Source organism: Lotus japonicus, chromosome 3, assembly GCF_012489685.1.
Source record: "Lotus japonicus ecotype B-129 chromosome 3, LjGifu_v1.2".
Classification (NCBI taxonomy): Eukaryota; Viridiplantae; Streptophyta; class Magnoliopsida; order Fabales; family Fabaceae; genus Lotus; species Lotus japonicus.
In genome coordinates this window covers 75,722,146-75,747,639 of record NC_080043.1, presented here as the reverse complement: position 1 = coordinate 75,747,639, position 25,494 = coordinate 75,722,146, and the positions used below count along the sequence as shown (strand labels likewise).

Genomic DNA, 25,494 nt, shown 5'->3' with positions numbered 1-25,494 from the left:
ACGAGATGATGGATCAGGATGACTCTGGCGCGTGGGTGGTCGACCCCGCTAGCCATCGAGCGACGTACTCGGGGAGGATCATGGAGAATCGTGTCGACAGCTTAGGACACTTGACGGAAGGAGTGCTGAGGACGGTGTACATAGACTTGGTCATTCTGGATTCAGATTCGGACGACGATCACGCTAGCACATAGTTCTGAGCGCTGGTGTGAGCTCCTCGAGATAGGATTAGTGTAGGAGTAGAGTCGTAGCTCTGACCGTCATTGTTTATTTTGGGAACAGGGTAGTTTCCCGCTATAGCTTTTTGTGTGGTTTCTCTACGGGAATCACAGAGAGTTGGTTGGGTTAGGAGGTCTTGTTTTAGGCCATCTGGGCTGACTTATTCTCATTTTTGAGGTTTGTGTTGCGGACACTTAACCTTTACTTTTGGTTTGTACCTTTTTGCCTACGGGCGTTACCTTCTGTTACTTCCCGTCACTGGAGGTTTACTTGTGACGTGGTTTGCTACTTACAGCGGGGGCTGTATTTATATTATATATTAGTTCTGTTATCTTCTGTTGGGAGTTTATTTCTTTCAGTCTTTAGTCCTATTATCGAAAAAAAATATTCACGTTTTTCCGCATTAATTTCTTTTTGATTACTAAAGTGACGCCACCGAAATCGGGGTGTTACATTGTGGTATCAGAGCTTGTCGAGTCTTTCGGGAGTCTTTGGGGAATAGGTCTTCTGTGCTAGGTTGTGTGACTCTGCATAGAGTGAAAATTGATTGTCTGCACGCGATTTTTCGCTTAGAATTGATTGAAGTTATTGCTTAATCATATTGTATAGCATGTTAGATGCTATCTTATGATGAGTACTAACTGTTTGATTGACTTAACAGAACCTAGATGTTATCCTAGGAATGGATTGGTTGTCCTACTATCATTGTCTTTTGGACTGCAACCGAAAGAGAGTGGTATTTCCTGACTCGGATCTTTCTGAGTATCTATCTGCCAATCACATTAGCGTATCTTTGAATGACGGATCTCAAGAGTACTCCGTATTGCTAAGCGTGGAGAGTAAAGGGAACCCGGAAATGTACACTATTCCAGTGGTGAGAGACTTCACCAACGCTTTCCTGACGATGTACCTGGATTGCCGCCCGTACGCGACCTTGAGTTGCTATTGACATCGTACCGGGAACAGGGCCGATTTCAATTGCATCATATCGTATGGCACCTGCGGAGTTAGTAGAATTGAAGTCTCAGGTTTTGACCGAGAGACTAAGTATTGGATTGATTGGATGGTGATCAAGTTACAAAGAGGAAAGTGGTAGTATTAAGATGAGTGCTTGAGGTGATTATATTTGGACAAGTTTGGTAGAGTTAGCAAGTGAATTTTGCTAAGTTGAATGAGAATACTAGGGTTAAGATTGACTTCGGGAGCTGAAGATCATGTACGAGTAAGAGATTTAGTGGTGTTAGCATTTACGATTGTAGTTAAATCTCGGAAAGTTGAAGATGATATGTCTGGTGAGACGCCGTCGGTCAACATGGGGACTAGAAGAGTGAAACAATCGAGGGGAAAGCAGAGTGCTTTAGTAAAAGTTATTTGGAACAAAGACACGGACGGTGCTATATGGGAATTAGAGAAAAAGATCAAGGAATAATATCCGGAGCTTTTACTGAGCCCTAAGTTTCGAGGACGAAACTTTCTTTTTGGAGGGTAGTAATGTAAGACCCAAGTTTTTAAGCTTAGAATAAGTGGAAGAGATTTCCATTTACGATTAGGCTTGATGTATCGCGAAGGAAAAACCTGAACAAGAGTTTACTAAATGAAATAAATTTATGAAGGAGAAAGTTCACGAAAAGTCTAAGGATTGCAACATGATCGATAAAAGTTATAGCACGATCGATATACCCTTAGATCTAGGGCGAAAACCCTAGTAAATAGCTAGTTTACACTTAAAGTCACGATGGAAACTTATTCCAAAAATCTTCCACCCTTGGAACACTATAGGAATAAATTCCAAAAATCTTCCACCCTTGGAACACTATAGGAATAAATTCCAAAAATCTTCAAGAGGAATATAAGACTTTCTCTTATTCCTTTCCATAGCAAGCGTTTCGATACGAAACCCTGGAATGTACGAACGTCAAATTCCAATACTCGGAAGTTTGCCGAAACCGAATCACTGATAGGTTAAAACCCTAAAATCGACCGACGATGAGGACTTTTTCTATTCGGAGCTTCGAATGAAGATTTCACACGCGTACACCCATTTCTCTTGATGTTTTCAATCTTTCTTCAGAAGGAAGTTTTCTCTTCCGACATCCACTGCAAAAAGTAACTTATCGGGTAAAATAGTTTTACACCGACTTTGCATTAGTAACCAAAAATACAAGGAAACCTCTGTTGAGTTTTGGAATTCTGTCGCCAAAACCTATCTTAGAATTCACGGAGAATGAAGCCGGCAAAATCGGAATCACTCTTATATTCTTTTCTTAACTCTATGAGTTAAATCCTCCGATATCTAAACAAATCTGTACTGATTTACAAAATATCTTCTCAAAATATCTTTGATAAATATCTATTCATCCTTATCCGATCTTTGATAAATATCTACTCATTTCTTGGTTCATGGATCATTTTAATTTGCTCAAAGTGATCATAATTTATATTTTACTATTTGATGAAGTTCCTCATAATTTTTAATATAGTTATATATCCATTATATATTTTTCTCTTAACTTTGTGAGCTAAATTCTTCAGTGTTTAAATCAATTTATACCAGTTTACAAAATATCTCCCTAAAATATATATCCATCCTTATCCCTCCACCAATCCATTCCTATCCTCACTCTGTCGACATCTCTCTATCATTACACTTTTTCTTCATTTTTCTTCCTTGACCCATTTCCTACTTCTTCTTCTATATATATTATGTCCCTTCTCCTTTTCTTTCTACTTCTTCTTCTTCCTATTTTCCAAAAGCTGCAGCACATACACTTTTTCTATTTTCTTCCCACCACCAACATATATCAATTTTATCTCCATTCACCTCACAAAATATGTATCCTCACGCTGCTCTCTGTCTCTCGGACTCACGATTTCTTCTCCCATCATCACCAATATTTTCTTCTTCTTTCATTTCCTTTGCTGAAGCACCCAAACCATTCCTTTTCTTCTTCGTCTCATTCATTTTCCCTCATGGCAGCACCTTCTTCTCCATGAGACAAGCCTTACCACGATGTAAGCTTCTCCTTCTTGCAACCAACACCACCACCGTGAGAGCCACTAACAGCCGCTGTCAAACAGCCACCACGAGACCACCACTCCTCCTCCTCATGACCGCAACAACCATGAGGAATCCAGCCCCCATCGTCCCTCCTTCTCCTTCACGCACAAGCCACAAAGAAGCCATCACAAAGCTTCTTCTTCTTTTCTCCAAGGAATCACCACCATGGATCATTTTTCTCCACCCAAAACAAAGCACCAGCCATCACCGCAAGCTTCTTTCTCCATGGCCAAAAGCACCACAACCATCTCCATGGAAGCAACGAAGACAACGTGAAACAGAACCAACGACGCCGTCGACATCGCAAACTTCGACCTTTGATTCCGGTGTCATCGGACCTCCGTTCATAGCAAGGTTAATACTGTTGAGATCCTTGCGACGTGCACAACAAAACCCATGTTCCGAATCGTCGTTCCGTCGTCGTCGAACGCCGCCGCTGCCGCCTTCGGGAGCTCTTTCCGGTCAACTCCGGCGACCGAAGGAAAAGCAGAGGATACTGCTACGATCCTTGCCGTGAGAAGAGCAAAACCCTATCTTCAATTTCGTATTTGGGTCATTTTATTCGACGACCCCGATAACCACCGTCGACCTTCGGCTGAACTTTCTGGGCAAACCGTCGACTCTTTGGGGAAACGGACAGCGCCGTTGAGTTTCTGGCCGCGAAAGGATGAACGAACAACCTTCCTTTGTGTCTCCGGCGACAGTTCCTCCGTCAACCCCGTGAGCGGCAACTTTCTCTGGCGACTCTTCGCCGACAAGTTTCAGAAACTTGATTTTCGTACGATGAACGGAAGCACCCTGCATCGAAGCTACACAATGGAAGGAATCGAGCCGACGCATGCAAACAAAGATGTAATCGTATCGGAGTTGCACCTTAGTATGGAAATTGGCTAAGGTGAGGGCTTCTCACTGAACTATTAGCTAATGCTTTAGGTGTCGACGTATTCGACTTGATTTACTGTTTATGCACTTGTGTGTGTTTGATTGGGAAAATGTTTTCTGAGGCTTCGGCTAACAATGATGATTATTCATCTACTGACTGTTTTTGAGATTGATTCACATGCTATGTGCTAAGCGGTTAATCTAGGATGTGTGATAATTGCCTATATGCTAAGTGCTATGTGGTTATTCTAGAATGTGTTGATATATATATGATATGTTTGTTGACTGTGCTAATTTAACTATGCCTTTTCATATATACTGTGGTACTGAGGAGTGAGGATAACGGGCATGTCATGCCGATTTTATTTTGAGATTTTGGGAATGTTTGACGGGACGAACGGAGTTCGGGCCTTGTTATTGTTTTAGTGGATCGAGACATTCTCTGGGAATTACTTGGGATTATGGGATCTTTGAAGACTCATAGGAAATACGATAAGACTAAAAGGAAACTATTTTTACAAGGAAATTCATAAGATATTAAACAACCTCTAAACCTTTAAATAATGATAACAACCTCGGATGCAAGCTTTGGAATTGACTCTTAGTTTTCGAAAATGAGAATTGTCGTCGAGTCCACGTTTTGGGAAAACTGCAAGTTTCTGAGTATGTCGAATACTCATTCGCTCTTTGAGCAGTTTGTTTAGCCATCCAAGGGACGAGCCGAGAATCTTCACTGAGGCGTGAGACCTTGTGAAAGCGAGAATCTTCACTGAGGCATGAGAACTCGTGAAAAGCATGGATCTTCACTGAGGCGTGAGACCTCGTGAACAGCATGAAACTTCATTGAAGCGTGAGACTTCGTGAAAGTGTGTAAATTCCCTGAGGCGTGAGACCTTGTGAAAGCATAAAACTTCACTGAAGCGTGAGACTTCGTGATTGTATAAGACTCCACTGAAGCGTGAGACTTCGTGAGAGAATTGATGACTCGAAGAGTTATCGTGAGTGGTTGCATTCTTTTTATGATTAATTGTATTTTGTCGCAGAATCGACTTTTACCTTAGGGTATTCTTTTTAGAGTCCATAAGTTAGCTAGAACACGTGGCGACGTGTCGAGTGAGGTCGGAGACGTTGTTTGGCTAATCACTTTGCATTCATGCATACATTTTGAGGTATTAACACGAGACGAACTTCGGACCTCGGTGGATTCCAAAATGGTCATAAGACCCGGATTTCCACGTAAGAACACTGCGGTGATTCTTAGTAGCAGACGGAAATGGCAGACCTTCGGGTTCACTGCTGATCTGACTACACTTTATGTGGTGTAAGAGACACGCGAGCGGAAATGGTCCCACCGTTGCTGGTGCTAGGATTGACTCGTTGATGCCCATCCGTTCCGGAACTGCATCTTGTTAACCAGCATTGCATTTCATGCAACATGCATACTGACTTAGTTGCTGAGTGTGATTGATAATTGTTAATACTATTTGATGCATGCTATTTGTTATTACTGTCGTTTATATTCATTGTGGTATATGCAACCCTAGGATGCTATCTCTAATTTATAAGCCTAAGTAGCTATCACTTAACCTGTATCTATTGAAGTGTATTACTTATGTAATTCTTTGGAGTTGACCCTCGCGTCTTCTGTGTGTGTTTTGGCGGACAAACGCCCATTGTCAGATGTCTTTGGCGGACTGGTTCACGATGGTCCACCCTTCGGGGGGACTAGATACGAGATGATGGATCAGGATGACTCCGGCGCGTGGGTGGTCGACCCCGCTAGCCATCGAGCGACGTACTCGGGGAGGATCATGGAGAATCGTGTCGACAGCTTAGGACACTTGACGGAAGGAGTGCTGAGGACGGTGTACATAGACTTGGTCGTTCTGGATTCAGATTCGGACGACGATCACGCTAGCACGTAGTTCTGAGCGCTGGTGTGAGCTCCTCGAGATAGGATTAGTGTAGGAGTAGAGTCGTAGCTCTGACCGTCATTGTTTATTTTGGGAACAGGGTAGTTTCCCGCTATAGCTTTTTGTGTGGTTTCTCTACGGGAATCACAGAGAGTTGGTTGGGTTAGGAGGTCTTGTTTTAGGCCATCTGGGCTGACTTATTCTCATTTTTGAGGTTTGTGTTGCGGACACTTAACCTTTACTTTTGGTCTGTACCTTTTTGCCTACGGGCGTTACCTTCTGTTACTTCCCGTCACTGGAGGTTTACTCGTGACGTGGTTTGCTACTTACAGCGGGGGCTGTATTTATATTATATATTAGTTCTGTTATCTTCTGTTGGGAGTTTATTTCTTTCAGTCTTTAGTCCTATTATCGAAAAAAAAATATTCACGTTTTTCCGCATTAATTTCTTTTTGATTACTAAAGTGACGCCACCGAAATCGGGGTGTTACATGTCCTGTTCCGTTCCGTTCCCACCTGTCTACCAAACGCTACCTTGGTGTGTCCAGTAATGCAAGTCAGTCACAGAAACCATGCAAAAGATATCGAATGTACACTTTATGTCTACTATAGATAATGACATAAAATTACAAATAGCAACCAGAATAAAAAAAAAAATTAAGATAGCCCTCCTTTATAGTTTGATGTCATTTTGCCTTGGTGGTTTACTAATGAAACAAACTAGCAAATCAAATGATTACATATTAAGAAAAAATTATGAGCAACATGTGTTTGGATTCAAGTTGAGATCAATTTAAAAACACCTTCAATTCAACGGAAGTAAAAAGCTCATTTTACATTTGCCTCATTGGAAACGTGTGAACTTAAAATCGATCATATTATACTTTTGGAACAGGGTCCTGCTAACGTGTGCCCCATGGACACTGGTTAAGGAGCATTTAGGACACCTAGCTATTAAATGCTTTTAATTATACTTTAAAAAGTAAGCATTTCATGATTTTTGTATTTCCAATGTAAATCTTTTTTCTTTTCATTAAACGCTTTCTACTTTGGTTTCCTTTACTAGTGTCCTTAGAGCATCTCCAATGCTAGTTTTTAGTTCTTAATTCTTAACACTATTTATATAGGCCGTACTGTCATATGTGCTTAAGCAACTCTTTGCAAATTTTGCTCCTACCATGAGTTCTTAGTTCTTAGCACTATTTATCCGGTACCACAATACCATTATATTAATATTTTTTATTTCCATATAATTTTGATTAATCTTGATTTAAATTTAAATGTTAATTCAATATTTAAATTAAATGAGTTGATGAATGAAAGTGAAAAAAATAATTTTTTATACTAAGAACTCAAAAAGTAAAACTTCTTATAGAACTAGTTCTTATTTTATTTTTAAGAACTAAGAACTCCACGTCAGCCCCCTCCCCCTCTAACGGTTAAGAAATCAGTTCTTAGTTCTTAGCTCAGAAATAAGAACTAATAACCTAATAACCTTGCATTGGAGATGCTCTTCGGGAACTCATTACTACTAGTATTTAGTATTTACCCTTTGGAACATTGGGCAATAACAAAGTATCAAAACCGGTCAGGAATTCGATTATCACCATCTTCATTCTTCTAAATAGTAGTTTAGTTCCAGCACAAGGTAGATTGTGCACGCGCCCCAAGCTCAAATGGAACTTGCAGGAGGAGGCATGAAAACTACTAAAAGAGCTTCAACCACACATAAGCATACAAGAGGAGAACAAGCAAATCAGATAAAAAAACCAGGATTAGAAAGAAGTAACCCAACTATATATAATCTATGATTATCTCATATTGACATTTATATTTAAAGATAATAGCACACAACTTGATCTAGATCCTCAAAACTATTTATAACACTAATTTATTTTAAGACAACAAAGTAAGATATAGATAATTACATATTAAAACTGATTACAGATACCCTATAGGCATACCTTTTCAGTTATTTCCTTCTCGAGCAACAATAAGTTCCACCATGTTTTCAGTATCACCAATATCTTCCGGTAACAATATCTCATCCTCAGTTGTGAAATTGTATGCACCCCCAATAGCTCTTAAAAGCTGATATACTTCAAACATGGTGGGCCTCTCCTTTGGAATTGATAAAACACAGTTGCATGAAACCTTCAAAACTTGGAAAAGCTCATTATCAACACCCTTGCCGACTAGTGATTCATCAATGGCATCATGGAGTTGTGAGTTGCTTGAGAGCTCTGTAATCCAATCTACGAGATTTCCTTTAAAAGTTTCTGGAGCTTTAGACACAGTTGTAGGTCTTTCACCCGTTACCAACTCAAGAAGTATGGTTCCAAAGCTAAAAACATCCCCCTTAGGTGTCGCTACCAGAGTTTTTGCATACTCGGGAGCAACATAACCTAAATCCCCAAACTCACCGTTGACAAAAGTACTCAAATGAGTATCGACTGGGTTCATCAATCTGGCAAGGCCAAAATCAGAAATTTTGGGCTCAAAATCTGCATCCAACAAGATGCACTTGGTGCTTATGTTTCGGTGGATAATACGGGGATTGCAGCTATGGTGAAGCCACGCTAATCCTTTGGCTGCTCCAATTGCAATTTTCAGTCTCAAAGGCCAATCAAGGGTGCACTCACCAGCAGCGGGATGTAGTTGATCATGGAGGTTGCCATTCGGCATGTTTTTATAGACCAACAGCCTCTCCTTTTTGGCCATGCAAAAACCTAAAAGAGGAACCAGGTTACGATGTTTGATAGTCCCCAATGTTTGCATCTCAGACATAAATTCTTTCTCAGAGTGCTGAGATTCCTGCAATCTCTTAACCATGAGTGTTGGGCCATCAACAAGAGAAGCTTTGTAAAAAGTTCCTGTTCTTCCTGACCCAATGATATTGTTGTTGCTGAAGCTGTTAGTAGCCTTCATGAGATCACTCAATTTCATTTTTGAAATTGATCCCTCAAACATAGAAACCTGATGTCCAATTCAGTATTGTTAGGCTCATGCATAATATTCTCACAAGAGTTCAATAGTATGTAAAATCATTTGAACTACAACAGATCTGAAAGTTTTACACAAAATAACTTTGCAGCAAGTATATTCTATATTTTCTAACTTTGACATTGAAAATGAATACAATCTCAGTTTCATTTAGAAAATATATTACTTCAATGTGTTTGGTGTAGCAGTATGCACAAAAAGTTCTCCCAATTACTATAAAGAACAATATCAAGCAAATATAATAGTTATTAAGAAAATGCTTCAATTGAAAGTAAGAAAATACAAAATTAGGGCAAACCTAATGCTATAAAGCTCCTAATATGAGCAAGGTCTAGGGAGGGGCTGGATCCACCTTGTGAATCTAATGTAGCCAACCGTACCTTGCATTTTTTGCAAGAGGCTGGTTCCACGGCTCGAACTTCTGACCGCAAAGTCACCAGGCAGCAACCTTATTGTTGCGCCAAGGCATGCCCTCTAGTTGAAAGTATAAAAAAGGAAATGTTTCAAATAAACTAGTTTTTACTAAAAGTATAAAAACCAAATGGATCTCAGAAGAAAAATGAAAAGCTCTCTAATAGTAATCATATACGCGCAGTATAAGTCATCAGCACAACTTGCCTTAATTGCTTTAGTTCCTTTTAGACTTCTTGCCCATCTGTTGCCTTCAGGGTCCACTTCCTTCTTCCTGTACGAAACACGGCGCACGTAGAAGAACATTGCAACACCCAATCCTAATGCTGCAAGAGTCACCCCACCAACAGCTGCTCCAGCTATAACTGCAGTGTTACTCTTGGAGGAACCACTGTCCTGGCAACTCCCCAATGAACCTCCACACAGGCCTTGATTATTTCCATAGCTTACGTCAACTTTGCCACTGGGAAAGTTCGGAACTGGTCCCGTCAAAAGATTCTTAGCTACTGAAAATGTCTTGAGTCGTTGAAGAAGGCCCAATTGTGCAGGAATTTGACCTGTGAGTCGATTCTGGTCGAGTTTCAGGGTATTAAGATAGGTACAATTTGCAAGATTGACAGGTATATTCCCAGACAATTCATTTGAAGATAGATCAAAAGCTGTCACAAATGGTACAAGAGTGTTTATATCTACTGGAATGGTTCCAGAAAGACCATTATTCGAAAGATCTAAGCCTGTTAAGCTTGAGCAATTTACAATGCCACGAGGAAACTGGCCCTTGAGTCCCATATTGGACAGTTTGAGGTTCAAAACCCTGTTCTCATCAGGGTGCCAACATTCAACCCCATTAAATCTACAGATAAACCCTTCAGTATTGTTGTTGAAATTCCAAGATGATTGCAAATAATTATTGGGGTCTTGAAGGGAATTTTTTATGTTTCTCAAGCACAAGATGTCAGTTTCAGTCCCATAGGTTGTCCCGATACTAATCAGCAGCATGAAGTTAACAAAAATATGAGAACTGAAAATCCGGCTACTTAGAACAACCATCTTCACCAAGATTCTAACACAATCCAAGAAGAAGTAATCCAGACACCTCACTGAAATTGGTATCCAATTCAAGGCACAGCACAAACTATAATAATAAACTCCATAGCACCATAATCCTCCTCAGAACAAACCCTGAGAAACACTGAAAAGAAAAACAAAACAGCATAAACATAGTTCAGCTCACAAACCAAGTCAACCATCCAAAGAGATACAAACAAAGGCAAAGAAAGATCCTTTACTTTAGACCAAAATTCTCACCCCCCCAACAAAGTATGACTTCTTGAAAGAAGGAAAAGAAAAAAATCAAAACTTTGAGAAACCCAATAAAGCTAACTCAGATATGAATTGAAAACAATGGTTTTTAAAGAAGTGCTCAAATACCCACCTGGGTTTTTGAACAACCCAACGCAGGAAAACGCATGAAGCTCACAGGAAACTTCGCACTGCTGAGAAGGAAAGCCAAAAAAAAAAGAACATGAACTGAGTAAGGTGCAGAATATGAAGACTATGAATATAAAGTTTGAAAATTTCAGAGAGGAGGAGAGAAGAAAGAAGCTACCTTTGAGATATGCTTACTGTTTCTGGTGTGAACATGAGAAAGAATTTGGAAATTGGAACGGGTCAAACAAGGTAAGCCAAAAATTTCCAAGCTTGAGAGAAGACTTGACTACAGAACCGCGAAGACTTGCGAAAGTGATAGTGCTTGTTCAGTTGCTGACTCCGACTCGTCTTTCTGGAAAAAAGGGTCCTATTGTGCAATGATTTTAGTAAAAAAAGCTAAGAGAAGATAAAGGAAAGAAATACGAAGAAATGATATGTCATTAATGATATGATTAAAAGAAAAGAGAGATAAATGAAAAATAAAGTGAAAATGAAATCTATATATATATATATGTAAAGCACACTTGAGTTTTAGCATTAAATACATAAGCAAAACTCAAGTGTTGCATTGTATTAAAAGCAACCATACAACACAAAAAATTGTAATAAATATATTAAAAAATAATAAATTAAAATTGAAAAAATTATATTGTAAGAAACTATTCAACTACTTACAAATATCTTTTTTCTCTAAAAAAACTTACATTAAATTAAATAACAACATTTAAAATTTAGTTGAGTTATGTATTTCACAAATATTAAAAATTAAATTCAATAAGGACATAATATTTATTATAAAATAGTTTAGATAAAATAGTTTTAAAATTAAAAAACTATTTATATGTAAAGGAGACTTGAGTTTTACATTAAATATATTAAACCATAAAACTCTCATACCTTTGTAATAATATATTAAAAAAAAAACTAAAAAAATTATATTGTCAAAAAATATTTAACTACTTACATTTAATAACAACATTCATCATCTTGACTAAAAAAAACACTGAAATTACCTTAAATTTTGCATGTGAAAAATATTAAAAATTAAAAATATTTAATAATAAATAATATGGATAAAATATTTTAAAATTGAAAAATGCCGCTAAAAGGTATTTAATATTAACTATAACATATATGTGCATTATTGTAAAATGTTTAAATATATTTTTTGATCTATGATATAGTAGTAAGAAGTACTCGAGGAAGCATAATAGAGAAAAATAATAATGGTCAAAGTTGAATAAATGTTTGTTGTGTGAGGTCTGACCTATCCACTTAACGTGATCGTAGAGCCTCAAAGGATTAGTCTCATGACTATCGGCGGTGAGAAAAAATTCGCAAACCAAATAAGTTGATAAAATTTAAATTCACAAGATAATATTTTCGACTATTTTTTTTGTCAAAATGCTATTTAAGTTATCACTTATTATAATTCAAAAAGTTAAAACTAATTTATTCTTTTTGGTCTTGACATGCCACAACAAATGACTTTCCAGGTAAAAAGTAAAAAAAAAATTATATTAAAACTTATTTCATGACACTAAACACTTATTACTTAACATTCTTTTACGTAATTTAAATATTTCAAATTAACTTATACTTTTTCATATTATTAAATAAATAAAATTTTTAATTGTTAAAATCATTTCTATGCTAACAATTAAATTTGAGTAATATTAATTATTTATACAAAAAGAACCATAATAATATTTATTGAAATGACTTAATACAAATTTTTTATATTTATAATAAAAAAATTATTTTTACTTAGTTAAATTATAATAATTTTTACATGATGTTAAAAAGTATTGTAAGTAAACCCGTGCAACGCACGGTTATAATATCTAGTAGATATGTATGAATGAATCATATTTCGATCTTATTATTGGCCTGGAGAAAATTGTGACACAAAAAGAAAGAGCAGTTCCTTTCATTTTTTTAATAATTTTTGGTAAATGGGTGGGTGGTAATCAAGACGGCAAAGAATGTATATAGTGATCAAATTAAATTAGAGTATTCATACTACGCATAAAACTAAGGAATAAAAAGGGCAGAAACCTCCGTGTACTTAAGAGTGATAGGAAAAGAAAAACGAGTTAAAAATGTGATAGGTAATGTAATGTGATGCGATGAAACTCGGTGGTTGATAGTGTTTGTTGATAGAATAGAACGTGGTAGAATTGAATGGAACATATTGGCTATGTTTGGCATGCTGAAAGCTGAAAGTTGAAAGCTTATAATAAGCTAGATGAAAACTGATAGCTGAAAAGCTACCTAGTAGTAAAAAGTGTTGTAAGATCAAGATTTGGTCATGTGGTACAACTCTATGTTTTGATGATAACAAGTATTTATTTGTGGATGAACAACTATGATACTCTAATGTTTGTCTTGAGTGTTTTGACAAACAGGTTCTGATTCTGACACCAGAAGATATATTCGTCAGAAGTTCTGAAGATCAGAAGATCTGAAGATCAGAGGATCTGAGGATCAGAGGATCAGAAGATCAGAGGATCAGAAGATCTGAGGATCAGAAGATCTGAAGACCAGAAGCTCTGAAGGTCCAGAAGCAGAAGTTACGAAGGTCAGAGGATCCAAGCATCCCTCTGACTCTGATCACCAAGCTTCACAAGTTCCAACACGAAGCATTCCTCTGATCAGAAGTCAATGGTTAAAGGCAAATGTCTCTATCAAGAAGTACAAGAGCAGTGTACTATTCTGAAAAGCCTACCTACCAAGGTTCAGCCACAGCAGGTTCTGGAAGTTCCAGAAATGCCCTCCAACGGTCATATTCTCTCAACAGAAATATCCTTTGCACCTTGGACTATAAAAGGCTGAAGAAAAAGAAGAAAGCTAAGAGAGAGAGATCAAGAGCTGCAATACAAGAAAAGATTCAAGCCTCTACTTTCTTCATCTATTCTTATTTAGTTTACACTCAGCTTATTTAGAAGCAAACCTTTGTAAACACCAACCTCAAATAGTTGTTTGATTTTCCTTAAGGGACCGGGTAGGTCAGTATCCTTAAGAAGACTAAGAGAGTGAATCTTAGTGGTGATTCCTTTAGGAGATCAAGGTTGATCGGATCCTAGAGAAGACTAAGAGAGTGAATCTTAGTGTGAGCTAAGTCAGTGTATTGTTAGTCACTTGTAGGTTTCAAGTGCAGTTGTAACAATTATCTGATTAGTGGATTGCCTTCATTCTAAGAAGGAAGAAATCACCTTAACGGGTGGACTGGATTAGCTTGAGGGATTTATCAAGTGAACCAGGATAAAATACTTGTGTGCTTTTCTCTTCTCTCTATCTTTATCCGCTGCACCATCTATCTTAGAGAAACCGAAAAGATTTACTTTAAATCTTAAGGGGAAAGTCTTTATATTGAAAACGCTATTCAACCCCCCCCCCCCTTCTAGTCGTTTTTCACACCTTCAATTGGTATCAGAGCGCAAGTTCTGATTACCACACTTAACAGTGTTCAGTAGATCCGGGCCAGTGTGAAAAACTCATGGATTCCACCACTACTACAAGCAAATATCAATACAGTGCAAGACCACCTATCTTTGATGGTCAGAGATTTGATTTCTGGAAAGACAGAATCAAAAGCTTCTTTCTTGGCTTTGATCCTGATCTTTGGGATTTTGTTGTTGATGGCTACACCCCTCCTGTTGATGTACATGGTGTAAAGATCCCAAGGAAGAAGATGAGTGAAGATCAAAAGAAGGAGTTCAGAGATCATCACCGATCAAGAGCTATTCTGCAAAGTGCCATTTCATATGAAGAATATGAGAAAATTACTGATCGTGATTCCGCCAAGGGCATCTTTGAATCCTTGAAGATGTCTCATGAAGGAAACAAGAAGGTGAAAGAATCAAAGGCGCTGTCCTTGATCCAGAAATATGAACTCTTCCAAATGGAACCTGACGAATCCATTGAAGATATGTTCTCCAGATTCCAGTTGATTATTGCTGGAATAAGACCCCTCAACAATAGCTACACCACTGCGGATCATGTCATGAGGATCCTTAGAGGTCTTCCTAAAAGCTGGATGCCTTTGATAACTTCCTTGGAGTTAACTAGAGATGTTGAGCAGATGAGTTTGGAAGAACTCATAAGCATAATGAAGTGTCATGAACTAAAGCGTGCTGAACATCAGGATCAGAAGAAGAAGTCTATAGCCTTAAAATCCAAATCTGAAAAGGCTAAGGCTATCCAAGCAGAAGCAGAAGAATCTGAAGAAGCATCAGAATATTCTGATGAAAATGAGCTGACTCTGATATCCAGAAAGCTCAACTGCATCTGGAAGCACAGGCAGAACAAATACAAAGGCTCATCAAAGGACAAAAAGTCAAAGAAGCATTTCAAACCAAAGAAAAGTCTGATGGTGACTTTTGATGAATCAGAGTCAGAGGATGTTGACTCTGATGGTGAAGTTCAAGGACTCATGGCTATTGTCAAAGACAAAGGAGTAGAGTCAAAGGAAGCTGTTGACTCTGACTCAGAATCAGAAGGAGATCCTACCTCAGACGATGAAAATGAGGTATTCGCTTCTTTCTCAACCTCTGAACTGAAACATGCTTTGTCTGATATCATGGATAAGTATAACTCTTTATTGTCTAAGCATAAAAAGTTGAAAAAGGACTTATCTGTTGTTTCCAAGACTCCTTCTGAACATGAGAAAATTATTTCTGATTTGAAAAATGATAATCATGCTTTGGTAAATTCTAACTCAGTGCTTAAGAACCAGATTGCTAAGTTAGAAGAAGTAGGTGCATGTGATGCCTCTGATAGTAAGAATGAATCTAAGTATGAAAAATCTTTTCAAAGATTCCTGGCTAAAAGCGTAGACAGAAGCTTAATGGCTTCAATGATCTATGGCGTAAGCAGAAATGGAATATATGGCATTTTCTATTCTAAACCTTCTGAAGTTGCTGCATCATCTCTTAAGAAAGGAACTTTCTCAATGTCAAAATATCATGCTCAAATTCCTTTATATTATCCTGTTGAAAGACCCAAAGTTGTCAGAACTTCTGGGCTAACTAACAAGAAAGGACCCAGAAAGTGGGTACCTAGGGATAAGATTATATATGTTGCAGATATCTTCAATAGGTCCATCGAAACTCCAACCATGGAACCTGGACAGTGGATGCAGGCAACACATGACGGGAGAAAGGCATATGTCCCAAGATCCAAAACTTGAACCTGAAGGTGAAGTTGATCTTGGAGGCATCAGTAGAGTAAGATTTGGTCAAGTCAAAGCTAGCTGAAAAAGCTTGCAGAGATGAGCATGACCGTTTCAGAAAGAAACAAAGACTCAGAACTTGTCGAACCAGAAGCAACAACATCAGAAGATGCTACTACAACTTCTGACTTGCGTCATCAGAAGAAGAGTAGGTTCCTAGCTTCTCATTCTGAAGTATCTGAAGATGAAATTTTGTCCAGAACGGAGATGTCACCAGAACCACACTTCTGCTCTCATCAGAAGATACACTAATCAGCAGCCAAGTATCCCTTGGTATTCCTTCTGAGGGGGAGTATTTCGTCTTATGCTCTTACTATTTTTTTTCCACCTTCATTCTTTTTGCTTATGACAAAAAGGGGGAGAACTTATAGTATCTTGACAACTCCTATATTATTTAGCTCAGAATCTAGATATTACTAACGTTGATATTAAGTACTAGATTCAGAGGGAGCTTAGCTCAGAATCAAGCACGAGTCTTGGATTCAGAAGGAGCAAGAAAAACTATACACATCAGGATAAGTTTTAACTCTGATACCTTATACTCTGAGTGTATTCAGTTTATTTGTTTAGAGTTGTTCATCAAAATACATGGTTTTGTCATCATCAAAAAGGGGGAGATTGTAAGATCAAGATTTGGTCATGTGGTACAACTCTATGTTTTGATGATAACAAGTATTTATTTGTGGATGAACAACTATGATACTCTAATGTTTGTCTTGAGTGTTTTGACAAACAGGTTCTGATTCTGACACCAGAAGATATATTCGTCAGAAGTTCTGAAGATCAGAAGATCTGAAGATCAGAGGATCTGAGGATCAGAGGATCAGAAGATCAGAGGATCAGAAGATCTGAGGATCAGAAGATCTGAAGACCAGAAGCTCTGAAGGTCCAGAAGCAGAAGTTACGAAGGTCAGAGGATCCAAGCATCCCTCTGACTCTGATCACCAAGCTTCACAAGTTCCAACACGAAGCATTCCTCTGATCAGAAGTCAATGGTTAAAGGCAAATGTCTCTATCAAGAAGTACAAGAGCAGTGTACTATTCTAAAAAGCCTACCTACCAAGGTTCAGCCACAGCAAGTTCTGGAAGTTCCAGAAATGCCCTCCAACGGTCATATTCTCTCAACAGAAATATCCTTTGCACCTTGGACTATAAAAGGCTGAAGAAAAAGAAGAAAGCTAAGAGAGAGAGATCAAGAGCTGCAATACAAGAAAAGATTCAAGCCTCTACTTTCTTCATCTATTCTTATTTAGTTTACACTCAGCTTATTTAGAAGCAAACCTTTGTAAACACCAACCTCAAACAGTTGTTTGATTTTCCTTAAGGGACCGGGTAGGTCAGTATCCTTAAGAAGACTAAGAGAGTGAATCTTAGTGGTGATTCCTTTAGGAGATCAAGGTTGATCGGATCCTAGAGAAGACTAAGAGAGTGAATCTTAGTGTGAGCTAAGTCAGTGTATTGTTAGTCACTTGTAGGTTTCAAGTGCAGTTGTAACAATTATCTGATTAGTGGATTGCCTTCATTCTAAGAAGGAAGAAATCACCTTAACGGGTGGACTGGATTAGCTTGAGGGATTTATCAAGTGAACCAGGATAAAATACTTGTGTGCTTTTCTCTTCTCTCTATCTTTATCCGCTGCACCATCTATCTTAGAGAAACCGAAAAGATTTACTTTAAATCTTAAGGGGAAAGTTTTTATATTGAAAACGCTATTCAACCCCCCCTTCTAGTCGTTTTTCACACCTTCAAGTGTTTGGTAAAATTAGTTGTTAAACAAGCTGAAATGATAAAATGACATAAAATGGCATCATTTTTGCATTCAACATTACTTTAAATATTTTAATTCAATTTAAATTATTTATCATCTAAAAAATATAATATTAATTTGTAATTTTTTTTATATTTTTATTAATTTAAATAGTATAAAATAAATAAATTTATATTTTAATTTAATAAAGTAGGTTTATATTTGTCTAAATTAACAAAATATTATTTTAAATTTATATTAACAATTATTTCAAAATAAAAATAATTAGAGTTTAGCGTTTTTATAAATATAGAAAGGGTAATGATAGAATTTCATTAAAATGATAAAGATAAAAATGAGAATAATCACTTTAAACTTTAAGCTATAAGCTACCTAATTAAAAAAGTTATAAGTTACTGAAATAATCTCATTTGCCAAACACTTTTGTAGAAATTTTAAGCTAGTCATGTAAGCTTTAAACTAGCTGAAATGACATGTCAAACATAGTCATTGTAACAGAATAGAGCAAGACAACAGAACTAAAGAGCTAACAAATCACGTGTCAAAAGAAGCAAGACTAGGGGATGGGGAGAGTCCAAAGCCATCACCGCACATTGCAAATCAGCTCCATGCCCTGCAAGGAAATCCATGGGCGCATGAGCTTCACAAAACACATGCTAGATACGAACATCCCAGCAATCTAGTCGCGAGAGATAAGAAGGTTCAAATCAAATAAAGCTGTAAAACTCAAGTTTTACAATTAGAGTAATTAAATTTCAAAATTTCTTAATTTTTTTTTATGTTGAAGTAAATTTTAACTAGCATCAACCATTTATAAGGTTCAAAATTCGAATAAAACTTGAGGTTTTAAATTTTTATAGAGGTTATTTAACATGTTTAGAATGAAAACGCATAATTAAGATAGCCTCAAGTATATAATAACCCCATGGGAGGCACGAGTCTTAAACTAGTTTATAGTATTAGATCGGGAGTGTTGAACAAGTATACATATTGGCCTGACTCATAAACTCTTCATCTAACCCTAACTTCTAACCTAGATGAGAATTCAAATATTCAAAACAAAAATGAGAGTATGTTGCAAAAAGTGAGAATCAAAATCGTACATGTCAAAAATGGATTTGATGCATGACTTTAAAACTTTTTTAATATGGCTAAAACTAAATATTAGCTCTTTTATATAACTAAAAACACATTTTACCTTTACATTAAATATCATAACTTTCTAATATATTTATACTAGTATTTTTTACCCGTGCGATGTGAAGGTGTGAAAAACGACTAGAAGGGGGGGGTTGAATAGCGTTTTCAATATAAAAACTTTCCCCTTAAGATTTAAAGTAAATCTTTTCGGTTTCTCTAAGATAGATGGTGCAGCGGATAAAGATAGAGAGAAGAGAAAAGCACACAAGTATTTTATCCTGGTTCACTTGATAAATCCCTCAAGCTAATCCAGTCCACCCGTTAAGGTGATTTCTTCCTTCTTAGAATGAAGGCAATCCACTAATCAGATAATTGTTACAACTGCACTTGAAACCTACAAGTGACTAACAATACACTGACTTAGCTATCACTAAGATTCACTCTCTTAGTCTTCTCTAGGATCCGATCAACCTTGATCTCCTAAAGGAATCACCACTAAGATTCACTCTCTTAGTCTTCTTAAGGATACTGACCTACCCGGTCCCTTAAGGAAAATCAAACAACTGTTTGAGGTTGGTGTTTACAAAGGTTTGCTTCTAAATAAGCTGAGTGTAAACTAAATAAGAACAGATGAAGAAAGTAGAGGCTTGAATCTTTTCTTGTATTGCAGCTCTTGATTTCTCTCACTCTCAGTCTTTCTTCTTTTCTTCAGCCTTTTATAGTCCAAGGTGCAAAGGATATTTCTGTTGAGAGAATATGACCGTTGGAGGGCATTTCTGGAACTTCCAGAACCTGCTGTGGCTGAACCTTGGTAGGTAGGCATTTCAGAATAGTACACTGCTCTTGTACTTCTCGATAGAGACCTTTGCCTTTAACCATTGACCTCTGATCAGAGTTATGCTTCGTGTTGGAACTTGTGAAGCTTGGTGATCAGAGTCAGAGGGATGCTTGGATCCTCTGACCTTCGTAACTTCTGCTTCTGGACCTTCAGAGCTTCTGAACCTTCAGAGCCTCTGGTCCCTCAGAGCTTCTGGTCTTCAGATCTTCTGATCCTCAGATCTTCTGATCCTCTGATCTTCTGATCCTCTGATCTTCAGATCCTCTGATCTTCAGATCCTCTGATCCTCAGATCTTCTGATCTTCAGATCCTCTGATCTTCTGAACTTCTGACGAATATATCTTCTGGTGTCAGAATCAGAACCTGTTTGTCAAAACACTCAAGACAAACATTAGAGTATCATAGTTGTTCATCCACAAATAAATACTTGTTATCATCAAAACATAGAGTTGTACCACATGACCAAATCTTGATCTAACAATCTCCCCCTTTTTGATGATGACAAAACCATGTATTTTGATGAACAACTCTAAACAAATAAACTGAATACACTCAGAGTATAAGGTATCAGAGTTAAAACTTATCCTGATGTGTATAGTTTATCTTGCTCCTTCTGAATCCAAGTCTCGTGCTTGATTCTGAGCTAAGCTCCCCCTGAATCTAATACTTAATATCAACGTTAGTAAAGTCTAGATTCTGAGCTAAATGATGTAGGAGTTGAGTTGTCAAGATACTATAAGTTCTCCCCCTTTTTGTCATAAGCAAAAAGAATGAAGGTGGAAAAAAAATAGTAAGAGTAAAAGACGAAATACTCCCCCTCAGAAGTAATACCAAGGGATACTTGGCTTCTGATTAGCATATCTTCTGATGAGAGCAGAAGTGTGGTTCTGGTGACATCTCCGTTCTGGACAAAATTTCATCTTCAGATACTTCAGAATGAGAAGCTAGGAACCTACTCTTCTTCTGATGACGCAAGTCAGAAGTTGTAGTAGCATCTTCTGATGTTGTTGCTTCTGGTTCGTCAAGTTCTGAGTCTTTGTTTCTTTCTGAAACGGTCATGCTCATCTCTGCAAGCTTTTTCAGCTAGCTTTGACTTGTCAGAGTCAAGCTTATCATTAATTCTAACATGAATAGCGTTCAGAATATCAACAGAGGGGTTCATATCAAAAACCAATGATTCCTTGACCAAATCTTGCTCTACTGATGCCTCCAAGATCAACTTCACCTTCAGGTTCAAGTTTTGGATCTTGGGACATATGCCTTTCTCCCGTCATGTGTTGCTTGCATCCACTGTCCAGGTTCCACGGTTGGAGTTTCGATGGACCTATTGAAGATATCTGCAACATATATAATCTTATCCCTAGGTACCCACTTTCTGGGTCCTTTCTTGTTAGTTAGCCCAGAAGTTCTGACAACTTTGGGTCTTTCAACAGGATAATATAAAGGAATTTTAGCATGATATTTTGACATAGAGAAAGTTCCTTTTATAAGAGGAGGTTTAGCAGCTTCAGCAGGTACAGGGTCAGGCAATATGGTACTAGAGGGAACAAAGCATTCATACAAAGATTTAGCTTTAGGCACAGAGGGCTCATTTCTAATTGGTTTAGAATAGCCAATGCCATGCATTCCATTTCTGCTTACGCCATAGATCATAGAAGCCATTAAGCTTCTATCTACGCTTTTAGCTAGGAATCTTTGAAAAGATTTTTCATACTTAGATTCATGCTTACTATCAGAGGCATCGCAGGCAATAACTTCTTCTAACTTAGCAATTTGATTCTTAAGCACAGAGTTAGAATTAACTAAAGCATGGTTATCATTTTTCAAATCAGATATGATTTTCTCATGTTCAGAAGAAGTTTCAGAGGCAGCAGAGAAATTCTTTTTCAACCTTTTATGCTTAGTCAAGAGAGAGTTATATTTATCCATAATTTCAGACAAAGCATCTTTAAGTTCAGAAGTTGAGAAAGAATCAAATACCTCATTTTCATCGTCAGAGTCTGGATCTCCTTCTAATTCTGAGTCAGAGTCAACAGCTTCCTTTGACTCTGCTCCTTTGTCTTTGACAATAGCCACGAGTCCTTGGACTTTACCATCAGAGTCAACATCCTCTGATTCTGATTCATCAAAAGTCACCATCAGACTTTTCTTTGGTTTGAAATGCTTCTTTGACTTTTCGTCCTTTGATGAACCTTTGTATTTGCTCTGCCTGTGCTTCCAGATGCAGTTGAACTTTCTGGATATCAGAGTCAGCTCATCTTCATCAGAATCTTCTGATGCTTCTTCGGATTCTTCTGTTCCAGCTTGGAGAGTCTTAGTCTTTTCAGATTTGGATTTCAAGGCAATAGACTTCTTCTTGTGATCTTGATGTTCAGCACGCTTTAATTCATGACACTTCAGTATGCTTATGAGTTCTTCCAAACTCATCTGCTCAACATCTCTAGTTAGCTCCAAGGAAGTTATCAAAGGCATCCAGCTTTCAGGAAGACCTCTAAGGATCCTCATGACATGATCCGCAGTGGTGTAGCTGTTGCTGAGGGGTCTTATTCCAGCTACGAGCAACTGAAATCTGGAAAACATATCCTTAATGGATTCGTCAGGTTCCATTTGGAAGGATTCATACTGCTTGATTAGAGACAACGCTTTTGTCTCTTTCACTTTCTTGTTTCCTTCATGAGACATCTGCAAGGATTCAAAGATGCCCTTGGCGGAATCACGATCAGTAATTTTCTCATATTCTTCATATGAAATGGCACTTTGCAGAATAGATCTTGATCTGTGATGATCTCTGAATTCCTTCTTTTGATCTTCACTCATCTTCTTCCTTGGGATCTTTACACCATGTTCATCGACAGGAGGGGTGTAGCCATCAACAACAAAATCCCAAAGATCAGGATCAAAGCCAAGAAAGAAGCTTTTGATTCTGTCTTTCCAGAAATCAAATCTCTGACCATCAAAGATAGGTGGTCTTGCACTGTATTGATATTTGCTTGTAGTAGTGGTGGAATCCATGAGTTTTTCACACTGGCCCGGATCTACTGAACACTGTTAAGTGTGGTAATCAGAACTTGCGCTCTGATACCAATTGAAGGTGTGAAAAACGACTAGAAGGGGGGGGTTGAATAGCGTTTTCAATATAAAAACTTTCCCCTTAAGATTTAAAGTAAATCTTTTCGGTTTCTCTAAGATAGATGGTGCAGCGGATAAAGATAGAGAGAAGAGAAAAGCACACAAGTATTTTATCCTGGTTCACTTGATAAATCCCTCAAGCTAATCCAGTCCACCCGTTAAGGTGATTTCTTCCTTCTTAGAATGAAGGCAATCCACTAATCAGATAATTGTTACAACTGCACTTGAAACCTACAAGTGACTAACAATACACTGACTTAGCTATCACTAAGATTCACTCTCTTAGTCTTCTCTAGGATCCGATCAACCTTGATCTCCTAAAGGAATCACCACTAAGATTCACTCTCTTAGTCTTCTTAAGGATACTGACCTACCCGGTCCCTTAAGGAAAATCAAACAACTGTTTGAGGTTGGTGTTTACAAAGGTTTGCTTCTAAATAAGCTGAGTGTAAACTAAATAAGAACAGATGAAGAAAGTAGAGGCTTGAATCTTTTCTTGTATTGCAGCTCTTGATTTCTCTCACTCTCAGTCTTTCTTCTTTTCTTCAGCCTTTTATAGTCCAAGGTGCAAAGGATATTTCTGTTGAGAGAATATGACCGTTGGAGGGCATTTCTGGAACTTCCAGAACCTGCTGTGGCTGAACCTTGGTAGGTAGGCATTTCAGAATAGTACACTGCTCTTGTACTTCTCGATAGAGACCTTTGCCTTTAACCATTGACCTCTGATCAGAGTTATGCTTCGTGTTGGAACTTGTGAAGCTTGGTGATCAGAGTCAGAGGGATGCTTGGATCCTCTGACCTTCGTAACTTCTGCTTCTGGACCTTCAGAGCTTCTGAACCTTCAGAGCCTCTGGTCCCTCAGAGCTTCTGGTCTTCAGATCTTCTGATCCTCAGATCTTCTGATCCTCTGATCTTCTGATCCTCTGATCTTCAGATCCTCTGATCTTCAGATCCTCTGATCCTCAGATCTTCTGATCTTCAGATCCTCTGATCTTCTGAACTTCTGACGAATATATCTTCTGGTGTCAGAATCAGAACCTGTTTGTCAAAACACTCAAGACAAACATTAGAGTATCATAGTTGTTCATCCACAAATAAATACTTGTTATCATCAAAACATAGAGTTGTACCACATGACCAAATCTTGATCTAACACGATGCACGGGGGATGTTCATTTTTGTTTGTCGTTTGTAATTTTTAAAAACTTGTGTTAATTTTATTTTGTTTATTCAAATAATTATAAAAGTCACTATCAAGTGTGAGTAAGTCTATCAAGTGTGAGTAAGTTTGACAAACTATTATTTTGTTGGATTAGAGGAGTATCCTACTGGTTTAGTAGGCATATTAACCTCTGATTTGAGTATTTCTCATTAATGAAAGCTCCAACTTTCTGTAAAAAAAAAGTCTAACATAGAAATAAAATGACAATTTTGAGCTGTTTATAAGTAAGATGATTCATACACCTAACGTTTTGAGGTTTTAGGTGAAATATGAGGTGTTCAACACACTTGTGTTTGTTGTTTACCCCAATGTGATGATGTGATGATCCCTCATAGTTCTAAACATATTTTTTGCCCTAACACCATCATGATATTAATGTTGTCAACTCAAACAGTATTGTGTCCCAATGAGAGTATTTGAAATCAACGAAAAAACATATGAATATTAAGTTGAGTAATATCTCATTTACGATCTGAATATTTGAATGAATTTTATTGTCAAAATGAACCTCATAAATGTAGTAGAAATTAATTTTTAAAAAAAAAGAAGAAGAAGAAGAAATTGGGTCATTTATAATATATGAGGCAAATAAAGTAGGATATCAGTTACAAACCTTAATTGACGATAAAGCAAATAAGTAGGATATAAGTTACAAAGATAACTCTTTAATTAGATATTTATGACTACATAATCATGATATTGTTTTGATCACAGTAATTAAATTGGGGTGATTTACAATATAAAACCATCTTATTTTTCATGTTCTTTATGTCTTTCATACAATAATTAATCAACTTAACGTTTGAAAATGTGAAGAGTTTTAAAAAAGAAAATGTGAAGTTTTTTTTATAATATGCGAAGTGATTAACATTTAAGGAAAGAAACTGAGTCTCTAATGATAGCTCAAGTGGTAAGAGCTGGGGGGCATATGGGTAGGGGAGAAGAAGGTCTAGAGATCGATCCCGAGAGGGTGCAATTTATCTTTCCTATGTACCAAAAAGAAAGGAAAGAATCCGAATAAAAAATATTGGTGGACATAAAAACAATATAATCCACTATTGGACACCTACATTTGTGATGGTTTTAGAATACTAAAAAGTGTATAAAAGGTTAAGAATCCAAAAAGAACAAAGGCATATAATAATTGCAAAAAAAGAAAATTCATAGTGAAACGCATACAAATCAATGGACCAACAAATCTATGAAATCATATAAGAAAACCGGTAAAAAAAATATGGACAAAGAGG

The 25,494-nt window shown here is 37.3% G+C and overlaps 1 protein-coding gene and 1 long non-coding RNA gene across 4 annotated transcripts; one reads left to right on the top strand and one right to left on the bottom strand.

Moving 5' to 3' along the window:
• Nucleotides 1–2,907: 2,907 nt before the first annotated feature.
• LOC130745949 (uncharacterized) lies at nucleotides 2,908–6,445 on the top strand. The gene is made up of 2 exons (XR_009021961.1): nucleotides 2,908–4,172; nucleotides 5,840–6,445. It is a non-coding gene; the product is annotated as an uncharacterized LOC130745949 (long non-coding RNA).
• A 1,402-nt stretch (nucleotides 6,446–7,847) lies between these two features.
• On the bottom strand, nucleotides 7,848–11,268 carry LOC130745948 (probably inactive leucine-rich repeat receptor-like protein kinase At5g48380). Of its 3 annotated transcripts, none has more exons than XM_057598403.1 (4): nucleotides 11,096–11,268; nucleotides 10,922–10,979; nucleotides 9,694–10,678; nucleotides 7,848–9,048 (listed from the first exon to the last, which is right to left on the bottom strand). In XM_057598403.1, the coding sequence occupies exons 3-4, from the start codon at nucleotides 10,534–10,536 to the stop codon at nucleotides 8,041–8,043; spliced, it is 1,851 nt and encodes a 616-aa protein (XP_057454386.1). In that variant the 5' UTR covers nucleotides 10,537–10,678; nucleotides 10,922–10,979; nucleotides 11,096–11,268; the 3' UTR covers nucleotides 7,848–8,040. The 3 variants fall into 3 exon arrangements, with proteins under 3 accessions (XP_057454386.1, XP_057454387.1, XP_057454388.1); XM_057598404.1 differs by having other exon boundaries at nucleotides 10,922–10,982; nucleotides 11,096–11,262; XM_057598405.1 differs by lacking the exons at nucleotides 10,922–10,979; nucleotides 11,096–11,268 and adding an exon at nucleotides 10,776–10,890.
• Nucleotides 11,269–25,494: the final 14,226 nt, after the last annotated feature.

What these genes read in the sequence shown, in the direction of transcription:
- LOC130745948 (XM_057598403.1), bottom strand. Translation starts at nt 10,536, where the DNA reads ATGGTTGTTCTAAGTAGCCGGATTTTCAGTTCTCATATTTTTGTTAAC. An exon ending in AAGGAACTAAAGCAATTAAG is followed by an intron (nt 9,049 to 9,693) that starts GCAAGTTGTGCT and finishes ATTGGACATCAG; the next exon opens with GTTTCTATGTTTGAGGGATC.